Source organism: Parasteatoda tepidariorum, chromosome 7, assembly GCF_043381705.1.
Source record: "Parasteatoda tepidariorum isolate YZ-2023 chromosome 7, CAS_Ptep_4.0, whole genome shotgun sequence".
Lineage (NCBI taxonomy): Eukaryota > Metazoa > Arthropoda > Arachnida > Araneae > Theridiidae > Parasteatoda > Parasteatoda tepidariorum.
The window spans coordinates 19656874-19678549 of NC_092210.1; the positions used below are offsets into that span (position 1 = coordinate 19656874).

At 31.7% G+C, this 21676-nt stretch overlaps 2 protein-coding genes across 4 annotated transcripts in view; one reads left to right on the forward strand and one right to left on the reverse strand.

Annotated features, from left to right (window-relative positions):
• The window catches only part of LOC107442020 (probable ribonuclease ZC3H12B), a 62744-nt gene that overhangs the window by 8614 nt on the left and 32454 nt on the right, over window positions 1–21676 (reverse strand). For all 3 annotated transcript variants that reach the window (XM_016055459.4, XM_016055461.3, XM_016055460.4), the window contains exons 2-5: window positions 14271–14573; window positions 12410–12960; window positions 1057–1196; window positions 659–893 (exon numbers count right to left, since the gene is read on the reverse strand). In XM_016055459.4, coding sequence (XP_015910945.2) covers window positions 659–893; window positions 1057–1196; window positions 12410–12960; window positions 14271–14573 — 1229 coding nt within the window. The remainder of the gene's footprint in view (window positions 1–658; window positions 894–1056; window positions 1197–12409; window positions 12961–14270; window positions 14574–21676) is intronic.
• LOC107442021 (uncharacterized) lies at window positions 15161–18190 on the forward strand. The gene is made up of 2 exons (XM_016055462.4): window positions 15161–15414; window positions 16164–18190. The coding sequence occupies exon 2, from the start codon at window positions 16164–16166 to the stop codon at window positions 18114–18116; it is 1953 nt and encodes a 650-aa protein (XP_015910948.1). The 5' UTR covers window positions 15161–15414; the 3' UTR covers window positions 18117–18190.

Genomic DNA, 21676 nt, shown 5'->3' on the forward strand with positions numbered 1-21676 from the left:
ATCAAACCAAAATATTTTACTAGTTAAATTTAGTAGGAATAACACGATCTGTGACGTAGGCTATAGTATACCCAATTGTCAGGATTTACCTAAAGGTTCACCCACAATGACGTCACTTCCAGATATCAGATTGAATTATTATCCTGGATTACTTTTAAAATTTAGAGATATATAAAGAAGAGCTAGGACAAAACGATTTTTTTTCTTCAAATTTCCAGTTAAAAAGAATAAGAAAAAAAATCTTGTAATTGTTTTGATCTTAAAATAATCTTTAAACATTAATTTAAAAATTTACTGGGGAAAAAAATTTTAAGCAATATTTTTAAAACACTAAAATTTCCAAGTTGACTGCAAGTAAAATTATTATGCCAAGTCTTTAAATAAGGTAGTTTGTATCAGAAAAAGATGCTTTGGTAAACATCTCCATAATGCTTACATTCTGCAGTTGATTTTCTCAAACTCACAATGTTTGGACACATTCTGCAGACGATTTTATTGAACTCATTTTGTGAACGTTTTTAAATTTTTCCCAAAACTTTAACACAGTTCTGATTTGGTAATTACTAATGTTTAAATTATTCAAAATAACGCTAATTGTTTAAATAGATCCAGAGAATGTTTAAATAATCTGAAACAGGGAAGTTAAATATACCCTTACCTGTCATTAACAAATGAATACATAAGCAATCTCTCTTCGATGATTTTCTTAAATTCCGGACTTTCGTTGAGAAGATCTCGATAATTATCATTGGACACAACAATGCCATCACTGTCAACCGCCAACTTCAAAATGTAACGATCGTCGTAACATACTAATCTGCGGCCACCTACGTGCCGCGAGGGTGTAAACACTAAAAGGCGTTCTTTTTCTAGCTGAGCGAGAATGTCCTGGTCTGAAAACACAACAAGAATATTCAAATTTATTGTAAAAATAAAGCAATTTTAGGTGCATTGTATTTTTAAAAAAGAAAGACAGAAGGAGAATATTTCAAGCATAACCAACGTAGAAATTAATAAATATTTGTAATTCTGTTCTTTAAATGGCGATATTCTCACCTTTAATAGGTGCATCAGGTCTGGAATTTTCTTTTCTCCATCTAGGTACAAAGACGGTGATGTTTTGATGACCCCGGGCACGAAACCAATCGACACAGATTTTAATGCCCCGACAAGAAAAACAGTCTTTGTTTCCATGACTAAAAAAATAAAAATAATAATTTCATGAGCACAAAAAATTCAATCATGCTATTTAGAAATATAAAAAAGGCAAGCATGCTATTTAGAAACATTTTTCAAAACTACCCATTCAGTTAACTTTAGAGAGTTGTGATAGCTAACTTCCACGAAAATTATACATCGATTATAAAATCCATTAAAGCGCGTGGAAAAATTAATTCAAGTTTTAATCCCCATTAACTAAAATAGTTAAAAGTCAAAATCTCTAACCTGAAAGTTCAATTTCATTTTACGTTCAAAAATCACATGAAATAGCATTTTAAAACTCGGGAAACTTACCTGAAAACCTAACAATGCATTATTTAAATAAAAAATAAGTTACTTTTATAAAGATTTTTAGTTAATCAAAACAATTTCAGCTTTGCCAAGTCCCGTTATTCTCTTATTTATATATTTTTAAATTTGGTCTCACACTTTTCTAGAAAAAGAGGACAATTAATTGAAAGTACAGAAGATTGTTTTACCAGCATAAGATTTAGTCACATATTCGAACTAAACTGATTACAGAGTTCAATGACACAAGAGCTAGTGCTAAACCACGAAAAATTAACACGATATTTCGGATTCTAACTAGTGAAATTACACTAGTAGAAATTATTAGTTTAAATCACATAGCAATATAAACTAATTTTGACGGTAATATAAACTAAGTGAGAAAAAAACATCGAAAAAAAAATCACTGAAGTACTGAGTGAGGAACTAAGTCAAAGGGTATTATATTAATTTTTTACACTTAGGCACTTATGTAGGATTGCAATGGATTTTAGTAATTTTGATTCCAAACTCACTTTGTTTGATTCATTGAATTGTATGTCAATTTTTTTAAACTCAAATTACGAATATAAGTATTCATCACGCAGTGATGAATATTTATAATCGTATTGAGATTACAAGGTGTTTAAAAAATTGTCGAAAGATTTACCCTTTTCACATAGTATTTGGCAAATTCACGTTTTGCGCATGCTTTATAAAGAACCGAGATTGTTTTGTAGTTACTACATTGCACAAAAAACATACATAATCATGTGGGAAGTTGCATGAAACTGGTGCACCCTGAAATTATTAATAAATCATGCACCCTAAAATTTCCTTGAATCTCATAATAATTTTAGGATGCGTGACTGCGTGAGTAATTCCAAAAACAATTTCTGTACATTCCTTTACATTTATTAGAAAAATCCAAAGAATTCTCAATATATTAGTGACATAAATTTATAGTGACAACTACGACAAACGAAACTTCACAGAAAATACTAGTACCACATGATAAAATCTCAAATTTTGTTAACATACTAAGATATACAATTCCTGAAAAAAGTGAATGAAAGAAAAACAATCGCCAAGAAAGAGAGGTGTGGCCTGAATCTTAAGTCATTTTCAACAATTATCTATGTTCGAGATACAAAAAAGGCAACTAATGCCCGCAAATTTCCGGCCCTGCTGCTGCATTCATTCATGAAAAAATGAACCCACGTTATATGATGGGAAGGGGGGTATGGGCGTTAAGAAGTAAATTGATGTCGGTTCAAGCACTACAAAAGGTAGGATAGCGAACAAGGCGTGACCCATAAGGCGGGAGGGGGTCAATCTTCGAATCTTCCACATTCCATCCAGGCCCTTATTACCTGATAGGTTCAAGGCTTATCAGTTTCAAAATCCTTTGAGTAGAATGTTGCTAACTTTCATTAGCAGCGAAAACTGCATCCAATCTGATAATCAAATGGCCATTCGTAGTTTTGCAAGTGATTTTCAGAAAAATTTCTAATTTCGGAGGCAAAAGCCGGGTAGTCTCGATTTTTTCCAGATTGTTTACGAAAAAAAAAGCTTTAATTACTTCTTACTTTATTTCTTAACAGGTAAGTTATTTGTTACTTGTTAAGAAACAATTAACTTAACAAATTAATTTAAATTATAACTTCCCTAATTTTAGTTATAAAAGAATAAATTTTTGAATATGAATGGAAAAAATTATCCCTTGGCGTTTGCGTAACATTCTAATGAAGTTGTACACAAAACTCGGCTCTTTAAATTATAATATATTGCAAATTTACTGTTAAACTGAATGGAATAATAGGTTAAAATATGTTCCGATTTAAGGCAATCCCGCATTATGGAGTGTAAAATTGCAGAATGCAAACACCTTGTTGAAGCAAATTTGCGTGATATTTACCGGCAACGAGTGTATAGCAAATACTTTCAAATCCAGATGGTGAAAAGGGAATAAATTACCTTTCAAATTAAACTAACAATAAAAACTCTCTTGAGAATGTTCATAAGCAAAACCTGCTTCTAAATTAACACATCCTCATTCCAAAAAGCTTTAGTTCTCTTGAATGACACGGCATTAAAATAAACAACTGCTGAAACTACCATCAGGTCAATAGGAAAAAAGTCTACTTGGATTAAAGGATCAATGCCCTCTTCGAAGATCAAATACAAAAAGCTGATAGTTTTTTTCTTCTTTTTAAATGTATAAAGAACAAAAATTTTTCGATAGCCTTATGTATAACGTAAATTAACATTTAGCCGGATTATTCCTTTATGGACTTACATTTACAGTGGTAAGCAAAAAAAAAACTTACTAAGATCGGGAATTTAACAATTAGAAAGCAAACTACACATTTCGACTCTTAAGTGTAAAGGCTAAAACATTATTTTACATAATGATACATACTATACAGTATAATTAACCGACTTTATAACCCTCACTTCTTTGATCCTAGATAACGATATGTTTTTATTTCTCAAAGTCTAACTTAACGTTTTTGAATTGGTACAACTATTAGGTCTTAAGAGCGAGGATGAAATTTAACTAGAATATGTCAAATTTAACAGCTTATGATTTGACATTAGCGGAGCCTGACATACGGGGTAAATGCCCCGGCCCACATCAGAGCGGGCCCCTAAATCGAATAGAAAATTTATTTTAGATTTCCTTCTTCAGTGAACTTTTTTTAAACAAAATATCAGTACAGTGTAAAATATTATATAAAATTTGTAAATCCACGGCTTTCTAGTGCGGAATTCAGCTATATTTTCACAATTACGATGGGCAAATTTGGCCAATCAAAAGCCTGTATTTTTACATATCGCATTTTGCAATATGTTTACAAAAATACAGGCTTCTGATTGGCTTAAGTGAGCCAATGTAATTGCGAAAATTTAGTTGAATTCTGCCCTAATGTCAACAAGGATATGAATTTTTCGTAGCTAGATGACAAAGTTAACAATCAGAAAACTGCATTCGGCATGATGGGCAATTGTCAGAAAATAAATAAAATGGACAGAACGATATTTCGTCTGATCATTGGAGGGGTTTGGACTTCATAGCTATTTTAGGTTATAGTAAATTTTCTTGTAATATGTGTATAATAAGGTGAAAAATTTAAATTCCTCCATAATTTTCAATTCTTCATTACTGAAGTAGTGAATCAGAGGGGGGCCCCAAAGAAATTTTCGCCCAGGGCCCAAATTAGGCTAAGTCGGGCCATTGGACATTAGCTTAATATTTAAGGTTTTTTTCATTTATTGAAAAGTTACATATCTCACCAGTAGAACGAAATCCTCTTTAGGTCTAAGAAATACCTAAGACACTTTTTTAAAATTAATTTTATTGAAAAGGGAATAGACAGAAATTCGCATTGTAACGAAGTATGAGTTCTAACGTGGTACTATGCAAAATATTAATAGTGTGCACAAACCACGCGGAATATTAATAGTTAGTGTATTTGGCTATACTATTAGTTGACTTAAAGTGATAGTTCAAAAGGATGAATCACAAAACACACTCCAAAGCGTAATATCCGACAAATAAAACTTTGGTGGCACAGTTTATGATTTTATGAAACCTGGCTCATCGATCACAATAGAAATATACTACAACTGAGTAGACAAAATTACATAAAAATTTAAGAAACATAACCTAGATCGTCAACAGATCGTCTCCCGTTTTATTGCATGGCACTTCCAAACTACACAAATAACTATGACAATGTTACAAGAATTGGAACTTCTTCGTCATCCTCCATACTCACTAAACCTAGCCCCCATTGAGGAGTACTACTTTTTTCTCAGTTTGAATAACTTTCTAATAGGAAAAAAATTTATTCCAAAAATATTGTAAAACTAGCCTGAACAACCAGCCGCTTACATGGCTAGAGTGTAGAGAAAATTTAGGCGCATACTTTGAGGAATGAAATATTCTTTTAGATTTGTAAGATCTCGTATGAAGTATTTGGTATCCATCAACTTTTTTTTTTCCTACAAATTTTATACTTGGCTTCTTAAAAGACACTAGACAATAATACGTATCGGCTATTCGCAGACTAGATATAACGAATGAAGCCCCTCCCATAAAAATGAAAGAAGATATTTATGCTTTGTTTATTATTTTTCTTCCAGTTAATTTTTTTTTTTTTTTGGTGGGTGTTTTCCACAAATTAATTTACTTACAAATACTTTATCTTCCCCAAGTACAAAAGTAGCCGAGTATAAGATTCACTTGTCTAGTTTAACGAATTGAATAACGATAGGTAAAGGCATTAAAATTTCATTATTATTACCATTATATGAGACTTTAACTAATCATAATAGGTTTAGATACGTGTTTCCTGTTTACAGAATAATTGCACAATTCGTCAAAACTAGTTTCCGAAACATAAAATAAAAATAAACGTCAGAGTTACAAAGAATAGCTCCTATGAATCCAACGCTAGACCATACAGCACACAAAAAAGCCAAGTTAAAAATAAATAAATAATAAAATTACATATGTCAAAATAGTTCCGGGATATAGTGATCAACCGGATAAAAACACTAAACATGAAAGTTTGAAGGAGAAGAAGAAAAAAAATATTAAATAAAAATAAGTGCCATAATATTTTTAAATGCACGTTTTCTTTTGAAGGAGAAGAATAATTTGTGCATCTTCAAAATCACTGATCCCATCATACATCAGTCGTGAGCCGGACCTCGGGCAAAAAGGACCAGAGGGCGCACAAACTTTTTCAATGAGAGGGTCGTAAGAGCAAAGAAAAAAACAAGAGACGCTGGGCGGGAAGAGAATAGCTGATACAGGTTTTTATTATTATTTTTTCCCACAACATTTTTTTTTTCTTTTTTAAAGGGCACAAGATTCTTCACTCTTTAACCCTCGCAGGGTAGAGGGAGGCAGCGAAGGCAGCATGTTGAGCGTGACCGGTTTATAATCATTTTTGGCGATCTGACCAGTCTTGTGAAGAGACTCATGTGAAACCCAAGGTGTACTTGTAGGGATTCACTATAAGAGAATCATGTAGTATCTTTTCATAGTATCTTTTAAGTCCATTAGATTTATTGCAGTATCGCTGTAGTGATGAATAATGAATAAGATCAGCCAAATATTGGTCGCATTTGGCTTACTAATGACTGGCTTATAAGATGCTATAGCAACAAAATTAAGTTTACCTTATCCAAATTAACGTTTCTGTTTAGAAAAAGATTTAATTAATTATTCGAACAATTAAAAGACAATATCCATTTTAAGAACCTGGTAGATTTCAGACATGTTCCAAACGAAATAGATTGTTGGGATTTAATTTTATTCACGGAAAAATCTATAACATAACAAATAACATTAAAAAAAAAGCGTATAGAAGTTTTCTTGTGAACTTGTATTTAATTTATAGATCAGTGATAGCTCAGGGGATAGAACTTTCGCCTTTCAATGAGTTCGAATCCCAGCAATGGCTGGTAGACACGAATTTCGCATCCGGCTTGCATCGACTAAATGTTGACGTAAAATATCCTCAGTGGTAGATGGATCATGGGTTAGAGTCCCCTTGCCGTCAGGCTAATCGTGGGAGGTTTTCCTCTTTGTGTGACGCAAATGCGGGTTACTTCCATCAAAAATCCTGGAAGGAGGACAAATTTCTCCCAATGCTTGATCCAGGAGTTCCCTTGTCTTCTAGATTGGTTTCAAAATTACAAGGCTACGGAGTTGAACATTAGTAGTCGTAAACCCAAAAAAATGGATCGACTGTTCAACAACAGTTATAATATTTAATTTATGAAACATAAATTTTCAACGTTTGCCAATAGTGAAGTATCTACACTAGAATGTTTGGATTGTATTACAATACAGTCATGTTAGCAAGTATAGAAATATGTATTAACAATATGTATTAACAATAATATTAATATAAATTATACCCATGTACATAAATATATCTAGATTTTCTTGAATTACAAAAAAAAAAAAGAGAAGAAAAGAAATATGTGTAAATGTATGAACACTTGAAATGCGATGGTGTAAGATTCTTGCCTTAATCAGTTATGTGTAATTTCCAAAAAAGTATCAATAAATATTTGTACATACGATCTGTAGTACAAGATTATTATCATTAAAATTAAAAGTCAATCTCTTTAAAATCACTTAAATAAATGGCAAACTAAATATAAATGATAGGATATAAATTATTATTAATTAAAAAAATTTGTTTGACATTTTTTTTTAAACCGACGCTTTCTAAATACATTTAAAAATTACCAATCTCTAATTGTAATCGAACTTTTCCTTATAAATCAGAATGCATCGACGAAAAGGAAAAGGACAATTTTTTTTCATTAATTGTAATAAATTACGCATATTATCATCTGCTTTTAGTGTGCCACAAATCTCTAAAATACTATTCTTTATGTCTTAGCTTATTATTTTTTATTGAAAATTTTTAAGAAAAATATCAATATATTCTGTTTTTATTTAATTTCAATGCTCATTATAATGAGTTCGTTAATATTTAATTAAGTAAAAAATATTATCCTCGAGAAAGGGACACAAATTAATCCGTTTTAACCAGGGATGTTGAACCTCTGGATTTGAAGGCGAGTCACCGAAACATTTTAAAGCAAAAATTAAAATTTAATTCGAAATCTAAAAAATTCACTTTTTTCATTTCCGTGAACATTTATAAAATCTTTTTTAAAAATCGATTTAACTAAGAGATTAGAGACTGCGATATAGAAAGCTACATCTGCACAGATATTTATTTTTAAAAAAAATATCACCGGTTACTAGACACATTCTCTTTCTCAAGAGCACGAAAAAAATGTTTCCTTAAAAAAATTATTTCTCACTACATGTACATTTATTTATGTTCTACTTAAATTAAAGAAAATTGACATTTTTTTAGTTTGATCATAATGTTGCCCCCGGTTTTAAGATCATTTGACACCAATAAAACCTTCCACGATTAGTCCAACGGCAAGAAGATTCTAACCCATGATCCATCCACCCCTGAGGACATTTTACGTCAGCACTGTGGACGGTGCGAGCCGAGAGTAGAATTCCTATCAACCAGCTGGGATTCGAACCTGAGTCATCCCAGCTCGAGGACTTCTATTTAAAAAAAATTGATGCCCCTAATTTTAAACAAATAAAATCAACAAAGATACTATACGTTAGGGGGGAGCCACAAACGTAGTTCTACGCCAATTAAAAAACATAAAAAATAAATTTTAAAAAAAAATTAAAAAGTCAAATTTGAAACATGTTAAAAATACGAAAATAATGAAAATAAATAAATAAATAGATTTTCAAGTAAATTTCAAAAATATCCATAATTTAAAATAAGCAAAAATTTAACAATCCAACATCATAAATCTAAAACTAAGAAAATTATCTTGTACTGTTGGTACAGCAAACAATTAAAAGATATTTCAGTTTTTAATTTCACAAAATCTAGTCCACAGGCAATCAAATATGTGATTTTAGGTACAAACAGGTTGCAGACCCCTATTGCATGTAATAGAGAATGCGTCAAAATCGGAAAACAAATAAAAATTTCAAAACTAGGCGCATTTCTCCTCATGCTGTCAAATCCTTCTTCTTTAAGACGAAATTTATACTCAGTAAATCGTTTTCATTAAAACTACAGAAACGTAAAGCAAAGAAATCACTTTCAGGCATGTAATTCCGCATTCCACGGTCCCTTCAAACACATGTCAACACTAATACGCTGCCAAAACAAAGTTTAAATTGCACAAACAAATAACAAGGGGGGGAGAAAGAAAAAAAAATCCGCAACATTTATTCGATACATTTTAACCTTCGATTACTGCGTGCTCAATACCGATTACTCTTCAAATTCCGTCAGGAACAACTATGGCATCGCGGAATAGAAAAGAATGAAATAAAGAAAGAAAAATCACTTTTGGTTTCCTTCTCATCACGAAAAAAAAGAAAAAGAAGAAAAGGGAGAACGCGCGGCTCGTTTACCTGTCGAGCACATCCGTTTCTGCATCCGTCTCCTCTCTCCCACCCACTCCCTGTAATCTTCTCCCTTCCCCTCCCCAACGTCACTCGCTTCACACAACCTACAGCAAGGATTTTTCTCTCTGGCCTCCCCCACTCTGAAACGCTTCGTCCGGGTGCATCATCTCAGGTAAGCAATCCACTCTACCTGCGTAAGCTTCGACAAGATAAAGAATTCGGTTTTTCTTTTATCAAAGAAAATAGATTCCAACCACCGAGACCAGAGGGCGCTAATCTATCTGTTTACATATCAGATAGATTAAACAAAGTCATGTGATTAATATTTTTCCCAGTTCATCTTCCACGCTGAAATAAATAAAAAATCTGAATTTGGGAATCAAATTTTTTGAACTTTTATTGTGAACTAAATCCACTCAGCAAAAACGCAGAGCTATAAGCGATAAGCAGAGAGCTCCAGCACTTAACTATACTCACTCAATACTCAATACTCCACTCAGCAATTTGCGAGTATAGCTGATTTTCTAGAGCAGCGATTTCCAAAAGGTATTCTCTGGAACCCTTGGGTTCCGGAGAAGGATTTTCTGTTATACTAGTAATAACTATATTTATATCCAGTTAATAACCTATAATTTATCTATCATTTTGATGTTTAGATGAATTATTTAAGCAAAATGACAATAAGAAAGCAGCAAAATGTTTAAAAAAAAAATATTCAATAACATTATATTGAACAGGTCCAATGAAAAATTCCATAAATATTTTCATCGAGCTTTTCAATTCAATTTTTAAAATAAAATAACTCAATCCAAGAATAAAGAATTACATTTAATTCTCAACGTTTATAACATTTATTTATTTTTTTGAAAATCATAATTCAACTTATTTTATTTCTTTTCAGCAAATACATATACCAAGAGCAAATTCATAATATTTAATATTTCGTTCTTAATATTAAATATTTCCAAAATAAGTAGCAGTCTTTTTTTTTCTTTTTTTTTTAAGTATATGTAAAGCTCCTAATGAACTTTTTTTTATCATGCCGGAGTTCCGCCAAAAAAAGCTCGACCATTCAGGGTTCCATAACTAAAAAATCGGGAACCGTTGTTCTAGATGAGGCAAACAATGGCCCAAATATCCCAAACAGATAAATTAATTTAATTATTAGATAGAGTTCAAAGAGGGGGGGGGACCCATTACCCGGGCACAAGATTTATATTTGCACTAAATATAAAAACCAAAAAAAAGTAGTTTGAAATTTTTTTCCCATTCATGTTTAAAAATTTATCAACAATTTAGTAAATTTTTAGAAATTTCAATGATAAATGACTATTTCTCTACATAACAGCAATTAAGTGCAAATTTGAAAAATTATTATTTGGAAGTGAGCTGTGTACGGAAGATTTTACATTTAACCCAGAAAAAGACACCGGTATCTCATGTTGTTTCATAATTATAAATTATTAAAATGCTTAATATAATATTTTTCATTTATTTTGTCCTAAATAAATACAACAGAATGAAAAATATGTTTAATAAAAATTCTGCGCGAAAGGATTATAACTATATTAAACATGCAGAAGGGGAATAGCAGCGAGATAATTAATAATGACGTTAAACAACGATTTAGATCATTTTTGAATATAGATGCGAAATATTGGTCGTGAGATGTATATAGAAAGAGCAAGGAAGTGGAACCGGATGTGCGTGTAGTGGGAATGTCACTGTGTCAGGGGGACGTGCGATGACCTAATTGGACGCGGGATCATCATCTCCCCTCTCTTCACCTGTTGCGATACCCCGTCTCTCAAAAAGAGACGAAAAAAAAGCACTATTAATATAATGGATACAGGTTTACGATAGATCCTACAGATACCATTAGAATATACGTGTCCAAAATCTTACTTTTATCACTTATCGAAATCAATCGAGATCACAAGTTAACATTAATACTTTGTGAAAGTACAGGTTACTACAAGTCACTACTTATAAACAATTTTAACTTATTAGAATATTATATTTTTCACTTTTTAAGCATTTAATAATATTTAAATAAATAAAAATAAAAACTTTTATGGCTTATCCATTGCTACAAAAATTCCATATCTTGAAAAACAACTGTCTCGTGAAAAAAATAATTATAATTTTTTATAAACATATTTTAATACTTTTAATTCTAATTTTTTTTTAAATAAAATTCCGGCAAGTGGAACACATTAAAAAGTAAATAGGTTGTTAAAAATTAATTATTATTTTTATTTAATTTGTCTCATAGCACAACACGTTAAGAATATATATCGTGCTTAAAGATAATCAGAATAAAACATTAAAGAGAGAGAGAGAGAGCCTTCCTCTCGATTGGCTGGGAACGAATCTCAAAACTCAATTTTCAAAAAAAAAAAGACTAAAGCAAAGGATCTTATAATGAAATTTTCCGCTTGACCGTACAGTATGGTGGTCAGGGAGCTGATGTCATATCAGAAAGGTACCATGTTCGAATCTTGCTTCGAGTAATCATGTAATTTCTCTTTCTTTATCTCTGTTCTGCCTTCCTTAAGATGCTGGGAGGGCGTTGAGCCACGTATATGGTGCCCACGAAAAAAAAAGAGATCCACAATGCAATCCGTTAAGTACCACAATGGCATATAGTTGCCAAACGCAATGGGCATTGGAAATAAAAAAGTAAATAAGTAAATAAATAAAAAAAATTCACACTTATTTGCGATAGAACTGAGAAGTGATTTAATTTAAGACCATGGATTAGGCAATACATGGTCTAAAATTTATCGAAAAACGTTTCTTTTTTTCCTTCTTAATATACCTCTGCCAAAGATTTAAATTACAATTTTTGTTAAATCAGTCATTCAATTCATAAAACGGCACACAAAAAGATAAATGCGTCTTTAAATAATCATTATCACTCACCTCATAGCAACGTTGCTTCCATCGATGACGATGTGTCTCAAATTCGAAGGATCATCTAGAAATGTATCATTATGGGTTCGCTCGATATCAGCCACCAGTTCTTCAACACCAGTCCTTTCAGTCGGCCTCCTGATCGGAGAAGGTGGCTGAAAGAGCGCAGAAGATGATGCTCCTAATTTTATTAATTCAGCTAACAGTTCATTTTGGCTAGGATGTGGTCCTAATTTCTGAAGAGCAATTTGAACCAAACTTTCTGTGTAGCCAAGTTTAAGAGCAAACTCCACTCTAGCAGTGTAATTAGGGTCGGCGAGAATAGTATCGAGATCTTGAGTGATGATTTCGCCAGCATTTGGATCTCTGGTTACATATTCGGCAAACTCGGCGGCTAAAGTATCGGACACAGTTCGACTGACATCGTCATGATGTGAATCGTATGGATCACCTCCTCTTCCTGGCAATTCACCCTGCGGTGTACCAGCAGGATCGGCAATTTCGTAATCGGAATCATAGCTTGAATCTTCGGATTCGAGATTTCGGCCCTGCCGAAATATCTAGAAAAAGAAAAAGTAAATGCATCAATACACCATCAAAAAGATAAATAATAAAAGACAAGTTCACTAAGTACCTTCAAATGAATTTATTAATAAACTAGGGGTCTACCGCTCCCTGTTCGATATCTCTCGCCAATCCCCAAAACAGCTTCACTAAAACATTTTAGTTTTGTTTAAGCAATAAGCTCATACATAGACCAAAATTGCCGGGCAATTGGGCAGTACTCAGACAGCTGACTTGTAAGTGCTAAAATATTGACAAACGGAATGTATACAATAGTTAGAATGTTAAGATAAAATCAGTATTTATGATGATAAAAACTGAATTTTTCAAGTAAAAATAAAGAAACTCTACCCCTTTTCTTTGAAAAAGAATCGAATTCAGATCAAGAAAGCTTTTCACAACTACAAATAATATCATGGTGATGTTTGCCACTTACAACTAACGAGCGACCTTTTGATCCGATCCTTAAATTTCACTCATCAAGTTATTGATGTTTAACTTACTATGGGTTATTAAAATTTGGCACATTGTTGTTGCCAGCAAGAAGAAACAAATTCAAAGCTATCATATTATATACATCGATTCGCATAGAATAAAATAAATATTCGGAAAGTCAAATATGATATTTAAGTTACTTTGCTACCCAGTTATTTTGCCAGATATTTAGTGGTGCTTTAGTAATCATCAGGAATCAGGGTGATAAATTGAAAAAGAAATCACAGCAGGTTTTCAGCTACTCTAAAATGTTGAAAACAATTCTCACGTTTCTCAGTTTTTAGATTATTTTTTTTTAATCTAATTTTATTGCAGTTTAAAATGATGAAAACTGATTTGGATGACTCTAAAAAATTCTTTCAACGTCGATTGCATAAAAACAAAGATAAAATCTCAAAACAGGCAACTGTATACTATTTAACTACCTATCAAAAACTGTTGATTATTGGCATAATTTTGTCCAAAAAAATTTTTTTATAGAAAATCTAAAACACCGCAAGCTTTATATCTTAAATTGTAACTGGGTGGCAGCCTTGTATTTTACATGTAAGATTTGCATGCAGCCTTGTATTTTATATGTAAAGATACGGAAGAATAGAATAAATATCCATCATCGGTTAATTTGGGAAAATTAAATAAGAAGGATTAAAAGCCTCAACGATCGAGGAAGGATCTCAAATACAGAATCAGTCTTTTATTGTTGGCAGAGATAGACCGAAATTCCCATTTAACCGATAAATAGTAGTAACTAGTGAAACGACTCACAACGCAGTTGAGCCAAGAAGATAGAATAATGCGGAATGGAGTATACCTCTCGTGACTGTGTTCCAGCTTGGCTCATGAGGGTAAGCTCTCCCACATTTTCAGTGGCTTTTCCCTTCGACAAAGCGATGTCTTGTGCTTTGGAGTCCAGAAACCTGAGGGCAGCAAGAACATTTCTCTCTTGACCACACATTACAACCTGGCAATCGGTGGCTTCGAAACGAACCATGGCACTGGATTCTCTCTCCACTTCATCCCTCATGGGGACTAGCTGATGAAAAATCTCAGGAGCATATTGGCACCGTCGTTCACAACGAGAGCTGCTATCTGAACATGCAGCAAGGAGGTAATCCTGAAATTGAAATAAAACGCATTATTTAACGTGCACAATGCGTTACTAAACAAATGTGTTTCATTTTTCCCCCAAGTACTTGTTTGAGACTAAATTATGATTGAATTCAATCAATAATAAATGCTCATTTATGCATCTTTACAAGTCAGGGTTGCAAAACACCCACCTACCCAGTAAAACCCTCCCTAAAGTGGGTTTTTCTAAAATTGATTTCTTTTTTATCCTCTGTTATATTAAAGAGCTATTCTATTGAAATATATATGTAGTCTAGCCTAAAAAAATGACCTCTGGTGAAAAAACTGTGTTTGGAGATTGGAGAATCACCTTGCTGGCTAGATTCGACTGTTTGGCGATTCGATTAGACGGCGCCCTTGATTCGCTTTCTATGCAAAAAAGAAAGAAAAAATTATTTCCTCAAATATTTAAGATTAAAATATAAATAAAAAGTAATCCTGTTTTAAAATAAGTTTCAAATGTGAGAGTATGTGAGTACATATAACATTTTGTATCGTGATGTCAGAAACTTTTTCCAGACTTTTGCACCAAATCATTTGTATTAATTATTAATTAAACTTTAATTACTTATAGGGGAAACAAGGGAGGTTTGACCATAGGGGAGGTTTGACCCACCCTACCTTTTTCATATTTAAACATGTATTTGACTGATGAGCACTAGATGGCAGCACAACATCAAGTAGAATAACCTGTTATTTCTGTCTGGTAGCCATTTGCAACTAGAATCTAGGAGTAATCACAAGTGATAGTTTTTTCAGCCCAAAAAGTTTTTTCTGTTGCTGCAGGTTCATCTCTCCTGTGCCATTTGTCAGTAACATATATAGAAGTAAGTTGAATTGTTTGTATACTTAAATTAACATGCTAAAAGACAGTGTAGTTACTTTTTACTTTAACTTCTGATTGTAATGTGTTTTTTAACTCTTTTTCCAAAATGGTTGTTAAGGGAGGTTTGACCCACATCAATTCTGGGAGGTTTGTCCCAGGTCAAACCTCCCTATTTAGTTTCATGTGATATTGTTTTATTTTTTAAATGTACAATATTTAATTAGTTTTAAATATAAATGTTGCTTTCAATTCAGATTAAAGATTTTTTTAACTTGACATCAAAGTCACTTAAAGCAATGAAAATAATATTCATTTGGAACACTGTGTTTCTTCTAAAACTAAACACAACTAAAATTTGCTTTTCTGTTTTGTTGGCAAACAAATTTCAACCCATTTTTCAAATTCATCACTTACTGGATTTCAATATAACTTAAGTATTTAATATTTTATGATATGAAAATTAACAAATTAAGTTGGAAATAATGATTTTCCTCAAAATTAGTTTATAAAATTAATATTGTCTAATCCATTATTACTTTTAATAAATCCTTGAATTATATCAAATGTTTTACTTTTACACACTACACATAAATATTTTATTACACATTGTGAGTGAGATTAATTTATGCAATTATAGAATAAGAGAGAGTCTACTATGGTATATTAATAGAATTAACAAAGTTAGAGATACTGTATTTCTAACTATAATACTTTTTTTATGGTTGTTAAAATATGAGTTAACTTTTTCAGATGCCTTTTTTGTGGAAGTCAAATAATAAAAGATGCAAGGTATCTCCAACCAAAATGAAATCTGCTGTTTTGTTAGTAACTGAAAAGAGTAAAAGTATAAGAGCTGTAGCTACTGAGTATGGAATCGACCGAAAAACTTTAGGCAGATATGTAGATAAATACAAAAAATCAGAAGATGGCAAAATAGAATTTAAGGCAAACCATGTTTCTTGCCAGGTGTTTTCCAATGAAGAAGAGCATGTGCTTAAAGCTTATTTACTGCATGCTTCAAAGTTAAATTATGGTTTAACTTCAAAAGCAACGCGAAACTTAGCTTACCAATATGCTGCTGCAAATAATAAAGTAATTCCTGAAAATTGGACTTTAAACAAAACTGCTAGTTATGATTGGTTGAAGGGTTTTTTTCACAGGCATGCAAATTTATCATTACGTCAGCCTGAATCAACTAGTTTGTCCAGAGCCACTGCTTTCAATAAAACAACCGTCAGAGAGTTTTTCAATAATTTGCACTGCATCTTGGAAAAAAAGAAATTTGGCCCGGAAGCAATTTTCAATGTTGATGAGACTGGAATCACAACCGTACACAAATCACGAAAAATTATTGCAATGAAAGGAGAGAAGCAAGTGTCTCAAGTCACCTCTGCAGAACGTGGAACTTTAGTCACAATGTGCTGTGGTATCTCTGCAATTGGAACATCGATTCCACCATTTTTAGTATTTCCACGAGTTCATGTAAAAGAAATAATGACAAGGGGTGGGCCTCTAGGAATGCAAGCTGCAGCTCATCCGAGTGGATGGATGACAGCAGAGAACTTTCAATTATACCTTCATCATTTCATAAAATTTAGTAAATGCAGCAAAGATAAGGAGGTATTGATTATACTTGACAATCATGAATCACATATATCTGTTAAGGGTTTGCAACTGTGTAAAGATCACGGGATAACTCTGTTAACTCTGCCACCACACACGAGTCACAAATTACAACCTCTTGATAAAACTGTTTTCAGTCCCTTTAAGATGTTTTACAATTCTGCTGCCAGTGATTTTATGATCATGCATCCAGGTAAACCTATAACAATATATGACATTCCACATTTGGTTGGCAGATCATTTTCAAAAGCTTTTACACCAGAAAATATACAAAGTGGATTTGCTTGTACAGGAATATGGCCATTAAACTCCGATATTTTTTCTGAATCTGATTTTCTTCCATCTAATGTCACAGATAGATCAGATCCAGATGTTATGAATTCATCTGCATCTTCAAAACCATCGACTAGCATAAACAATCTGCCACCAGCATCTCCATATCCCTCAACATCTGCGAGTGTTACCAATTTACCTGATTCATCAGAATCTACTCAAATTCTAGTAACCCCGGAGCAGCTGCGTCCGTTTCCCAAAGCAGAACCTAGAAAAGGCAGGGGTGGAAGAAAACGTATCAAGTCAAGAATTTTAACAGACACCCCGGTCAAAACTGAAATTGAAGAGCGGCACAATAGTAAAAATATTAAGTTAACTACACGAAATATTAAGAAAAGTGCCAAGAAACAAGAGAAAAAACGAAAGATTGCTCTGTCTTCAGATAGTGAAAATGAATCCCAAAATTTTCACGTCTCAAGTAATGAAGATGGAGATGATTTCAAAGACTCCACAACTAGTATTGAAGTTGGAGATTTTGTTCTAGCAAAATTCACAACTAAATCCAGTTTTGTGCATTATATTGGTTGTGTCACAAAAGAAAATGGAGATGATCTCACATTAAATTTTCTTAGAAGATCTGATCCATGCAGCTTTAGTTTTATTTATCCCCAGATAGAAGATGTTGCAACAGTGTCCCAAGGAGATATTATTAAGCTCCCTCATCCAAATATCAGTGGAGGCACCGAAAGAGTTGCACTGAAAATAAAATTTGACTGTGATATTTCTAAGTATCAGAATCTATACTGATTGAAATTCAATTCATTGAACATTTTGGTCCTGATTATTTGTTATTTTAATTAAAAAGTTATTGTATTCTTTTAGTTATTATTGTCTATAGCTTGTAGTAACTTTTTTAAGGACATTTAATTATTGCATCGCGACTTTAAATACCCTTTATTTATGTGGGTCAAACCTCCCTTAGGTATGGTCAAACCTCCCTCAAGTGGGGAGGTTTGATCCAGTTTGGATACTCTTGAAAAATCAAAAATTAAAAAAAATGAAAATAATTTAAGAGAAAAAAAATTATGGGAAAAGATGGCAAACATTATAAGCTAACAAATAAAATCAACTTTGCAATTTTATTGCATACCAAAAAAATAATAAAAATACCTTTGTAAAAAGTGGGTCAAACCTCCCATGTTTCCCCTATGTTAAGTCAATTCATAAAATTAAACTTGATTATTAATATTAAAATAAGCTTTTTCAAAATAAGGTACTTATCCCTGCCCTCTCTTTTGAAAAAAAAATCAAGAAAACATGAAAAACCCAGAGAAGCCCAATAAAACCCTCTGGAAAACCCCGGATTTTTTGCAACCCTGTTAGACTTATTCAAATAAATTTTATAAATTATTTTTAAGTATTTATTTCCTTCAATTAGCGATAAATACCAAACGTTTGGTCGAAATTTTTTTTCTTCTTTAATACCATTCCAAAGTAGTTTTTCTACTACGTCAAGAAAAAAAAGTTAGTTTTCTAAATAATTTTTTACTCTTCATCAAAGAGTAGAATAATTGTTAGAAAATACTTTTTTCTGGAAATTTCACATAATCGTAAATTTTGATAGTATTTGATTTCTAAACATTTAAAGCAACATTGAAAATTTCAACCTATGTATTTGCATTACAAATTTAAAACATACACTTAAGCCCTGATAATTAAAGCAATTTCAACTCTTAGAATTTTTTAATTAAAATTTTTAATCAATTGAAGAAAGCAGCATTAGCATTAAATGTTGAAAACATGTCGCTTGAGCCCGAATAATTAGCGCAATTTTATCTTTCATAATTTTTCTGATTGGAATTTTTAATTAATTGGAGAAAACAATCTAATTATGTAGAAAACGGAACAAAAAAAAGTTAAATTGAGTAAAAAATGCAATATTTTAAATACGTTAGTGAGATTTTTTAACTTAATATATAAAAAATACAAGCTTAATTTCAAAACATCAAAAGAAACTTTAAACAACTCTAATTTTCTTTTTTAGCCAACACTACATTATAAACAGGTAAGCATTATTGTTATAATTCAACCATACGCAAGTTAACTAACAGATCTAGTTAAACTATGGATAGTACTTAAAGAATTCTAAAGCACTTGAAAAAATGAACATTTAAAAAAAACATAAAACTATCATAAAAGCAATGAAATAGAAAATACATATACATTGCCATTACTGTCATCTTGTGCACGATTATGTATTTAACCATACTTATGTATGGCTGAATTATCTTTCTCTACTCCTTCAAATTTAGATATCACGTAATGTAAATTAAAATATCTAATCTAAACACTTCAAAACAACCCAAATATCAATTAAATGTATGAGTATCACATATTTGAGTAAGTGAACAAAAGCAATTATTCATCATTATTATACACTTTAAAAATTTGATTCATGTCGAACCTTAATAAATATCAATACAGTATATTAATCATTAAACCTTTAAGACCCGAAACTAAGTGAGATAAGAACTTGGTTGTTTTCAGCATAACAAACCGGTTTTATCCATGCATTCAATTGGATAACACTAGTCTGATAGGAAATTTTGGTACAAATTTGCTGAAGTATCTTAACAGATAAAGTCAAACGGAATCAAATTATAGTCCATATTAATAAGTCATATGCATCATGATAAATCCTACTATTCACTTTAGTAGGATTGAAATAAATATGATGATAAATCCGACTATTCATTTTAGTAGGATTGTAATAAATATGATAAATCCTAATATTCACTTGAGTAGGATCGTAACAGATATCGTGATAAATCCTACTATTCACTTGAGTAGGACCATAACAAGTTTTTAACGAAATAGTTAAAAGCTGCAATTTCAGCGATAAACAACTTAACGATTTAATATTTATTATTAAATAAATTGTGATTGTGAAATCTGTTTTAAAAAAGTTATTTTACTAAAGTTTAAGATTTTTGAAAAATACCACTAAGGGTAGTTCAATAAATCACAAATAATAAGTCAAATATAGTAATTCAAAAATGTCAAAACATTCTTTAAAAGTAGAAAAAAAAATCTCAACGTTTCGTTAATTTTATCACAAATCAAATCAAAATAAACTATAAAAACATTAATTAATCCTCATATCTACAACACTAATTTATGAAAAACAAAATTAAATCCTCGAAAAAAAATTTAAAAAGAAAAAAAACATAGAAAACCAACAAGGAAGAGAATAATCGTCCTCAAAAATTGAACCGAATGGCAAATCAGTCATTGGTGGCCGAAGGCTGTGGACAAGGTCGACACGATTGTCAGTTTCTCTGTCAGACAACTGCATGTTGTTAATGACGACACCTAATCACGTCACAACAGATGACGGTCGTCAATGAAGTGATGACGAAACAGTAGGAAAACGGATTTAGATGTTTCATCAAGGGTAATTTCCTCAATATGAAACTGTGGGATAGCCCACTCGACAGGTAAGGAGATACTTCATTGGGAAAGAAAGAATAACAGCGATACCTATTCATTAATTTTGAGCCATGCGATTGCATCCCACCTTATCATATATCTAGGTTGTAATTAGAAATTGATAGTGAATACATTGGACTAGTGAAAGTTCATTCTTTCATAAATGATAGTAAAGATATTTTGGGCAGTTAAGAGAATAATGAATAAATATACGTAGTTCCCTTTTTTCTGAAAAAAAAAAAATCTGTACGTGCCTAAGCTCCCATTTCTGAGCATTGTTTCTGTATAAGATAAGACTGTTAACTCAGTTTTATGATTTTTAGAATTTATTTTGGAAAAAAGAACCCATAAATTTGTGTTTGCCATAATATATTAATTATTAAAATATCTTTATTAATATCTGACATTATATGAATGCGATTTCTTTAAAACCTAAAATGCAACATGAAAAAATATCCAACTAGGTAAATCCCTTGACGCAGATGGGACACAGAGATCTGCTCCGGATGCGACAAAATATTTTAAAAAGATAATAAAAAGTTGGCGAAATGACTTAAGCTTTGAATTATTTAGAAGTAGGGGTGAGTAAAAACCCTATAAATCGAATTTATTAAACCAAGAATCATACATTAAAAGCTACCACTCGAAAATATTAATCCGCTGAGGGGAGAAATTTGGCATCTCTGGGGATAACAGTGTTCCAATATATTTTTTTCTCTGATGCTCTAATTAAAAGCAAAAATACATTATGAAATTTCTTAAATATAAAAAACAGTTTAATATTTACAATAAAAATTTATTAAACTATCGGAATTATATTGGTACTAAAACATAAAATCCAAAAAATTAGCTAGAATTTTTTTTTCCATTCATATTCA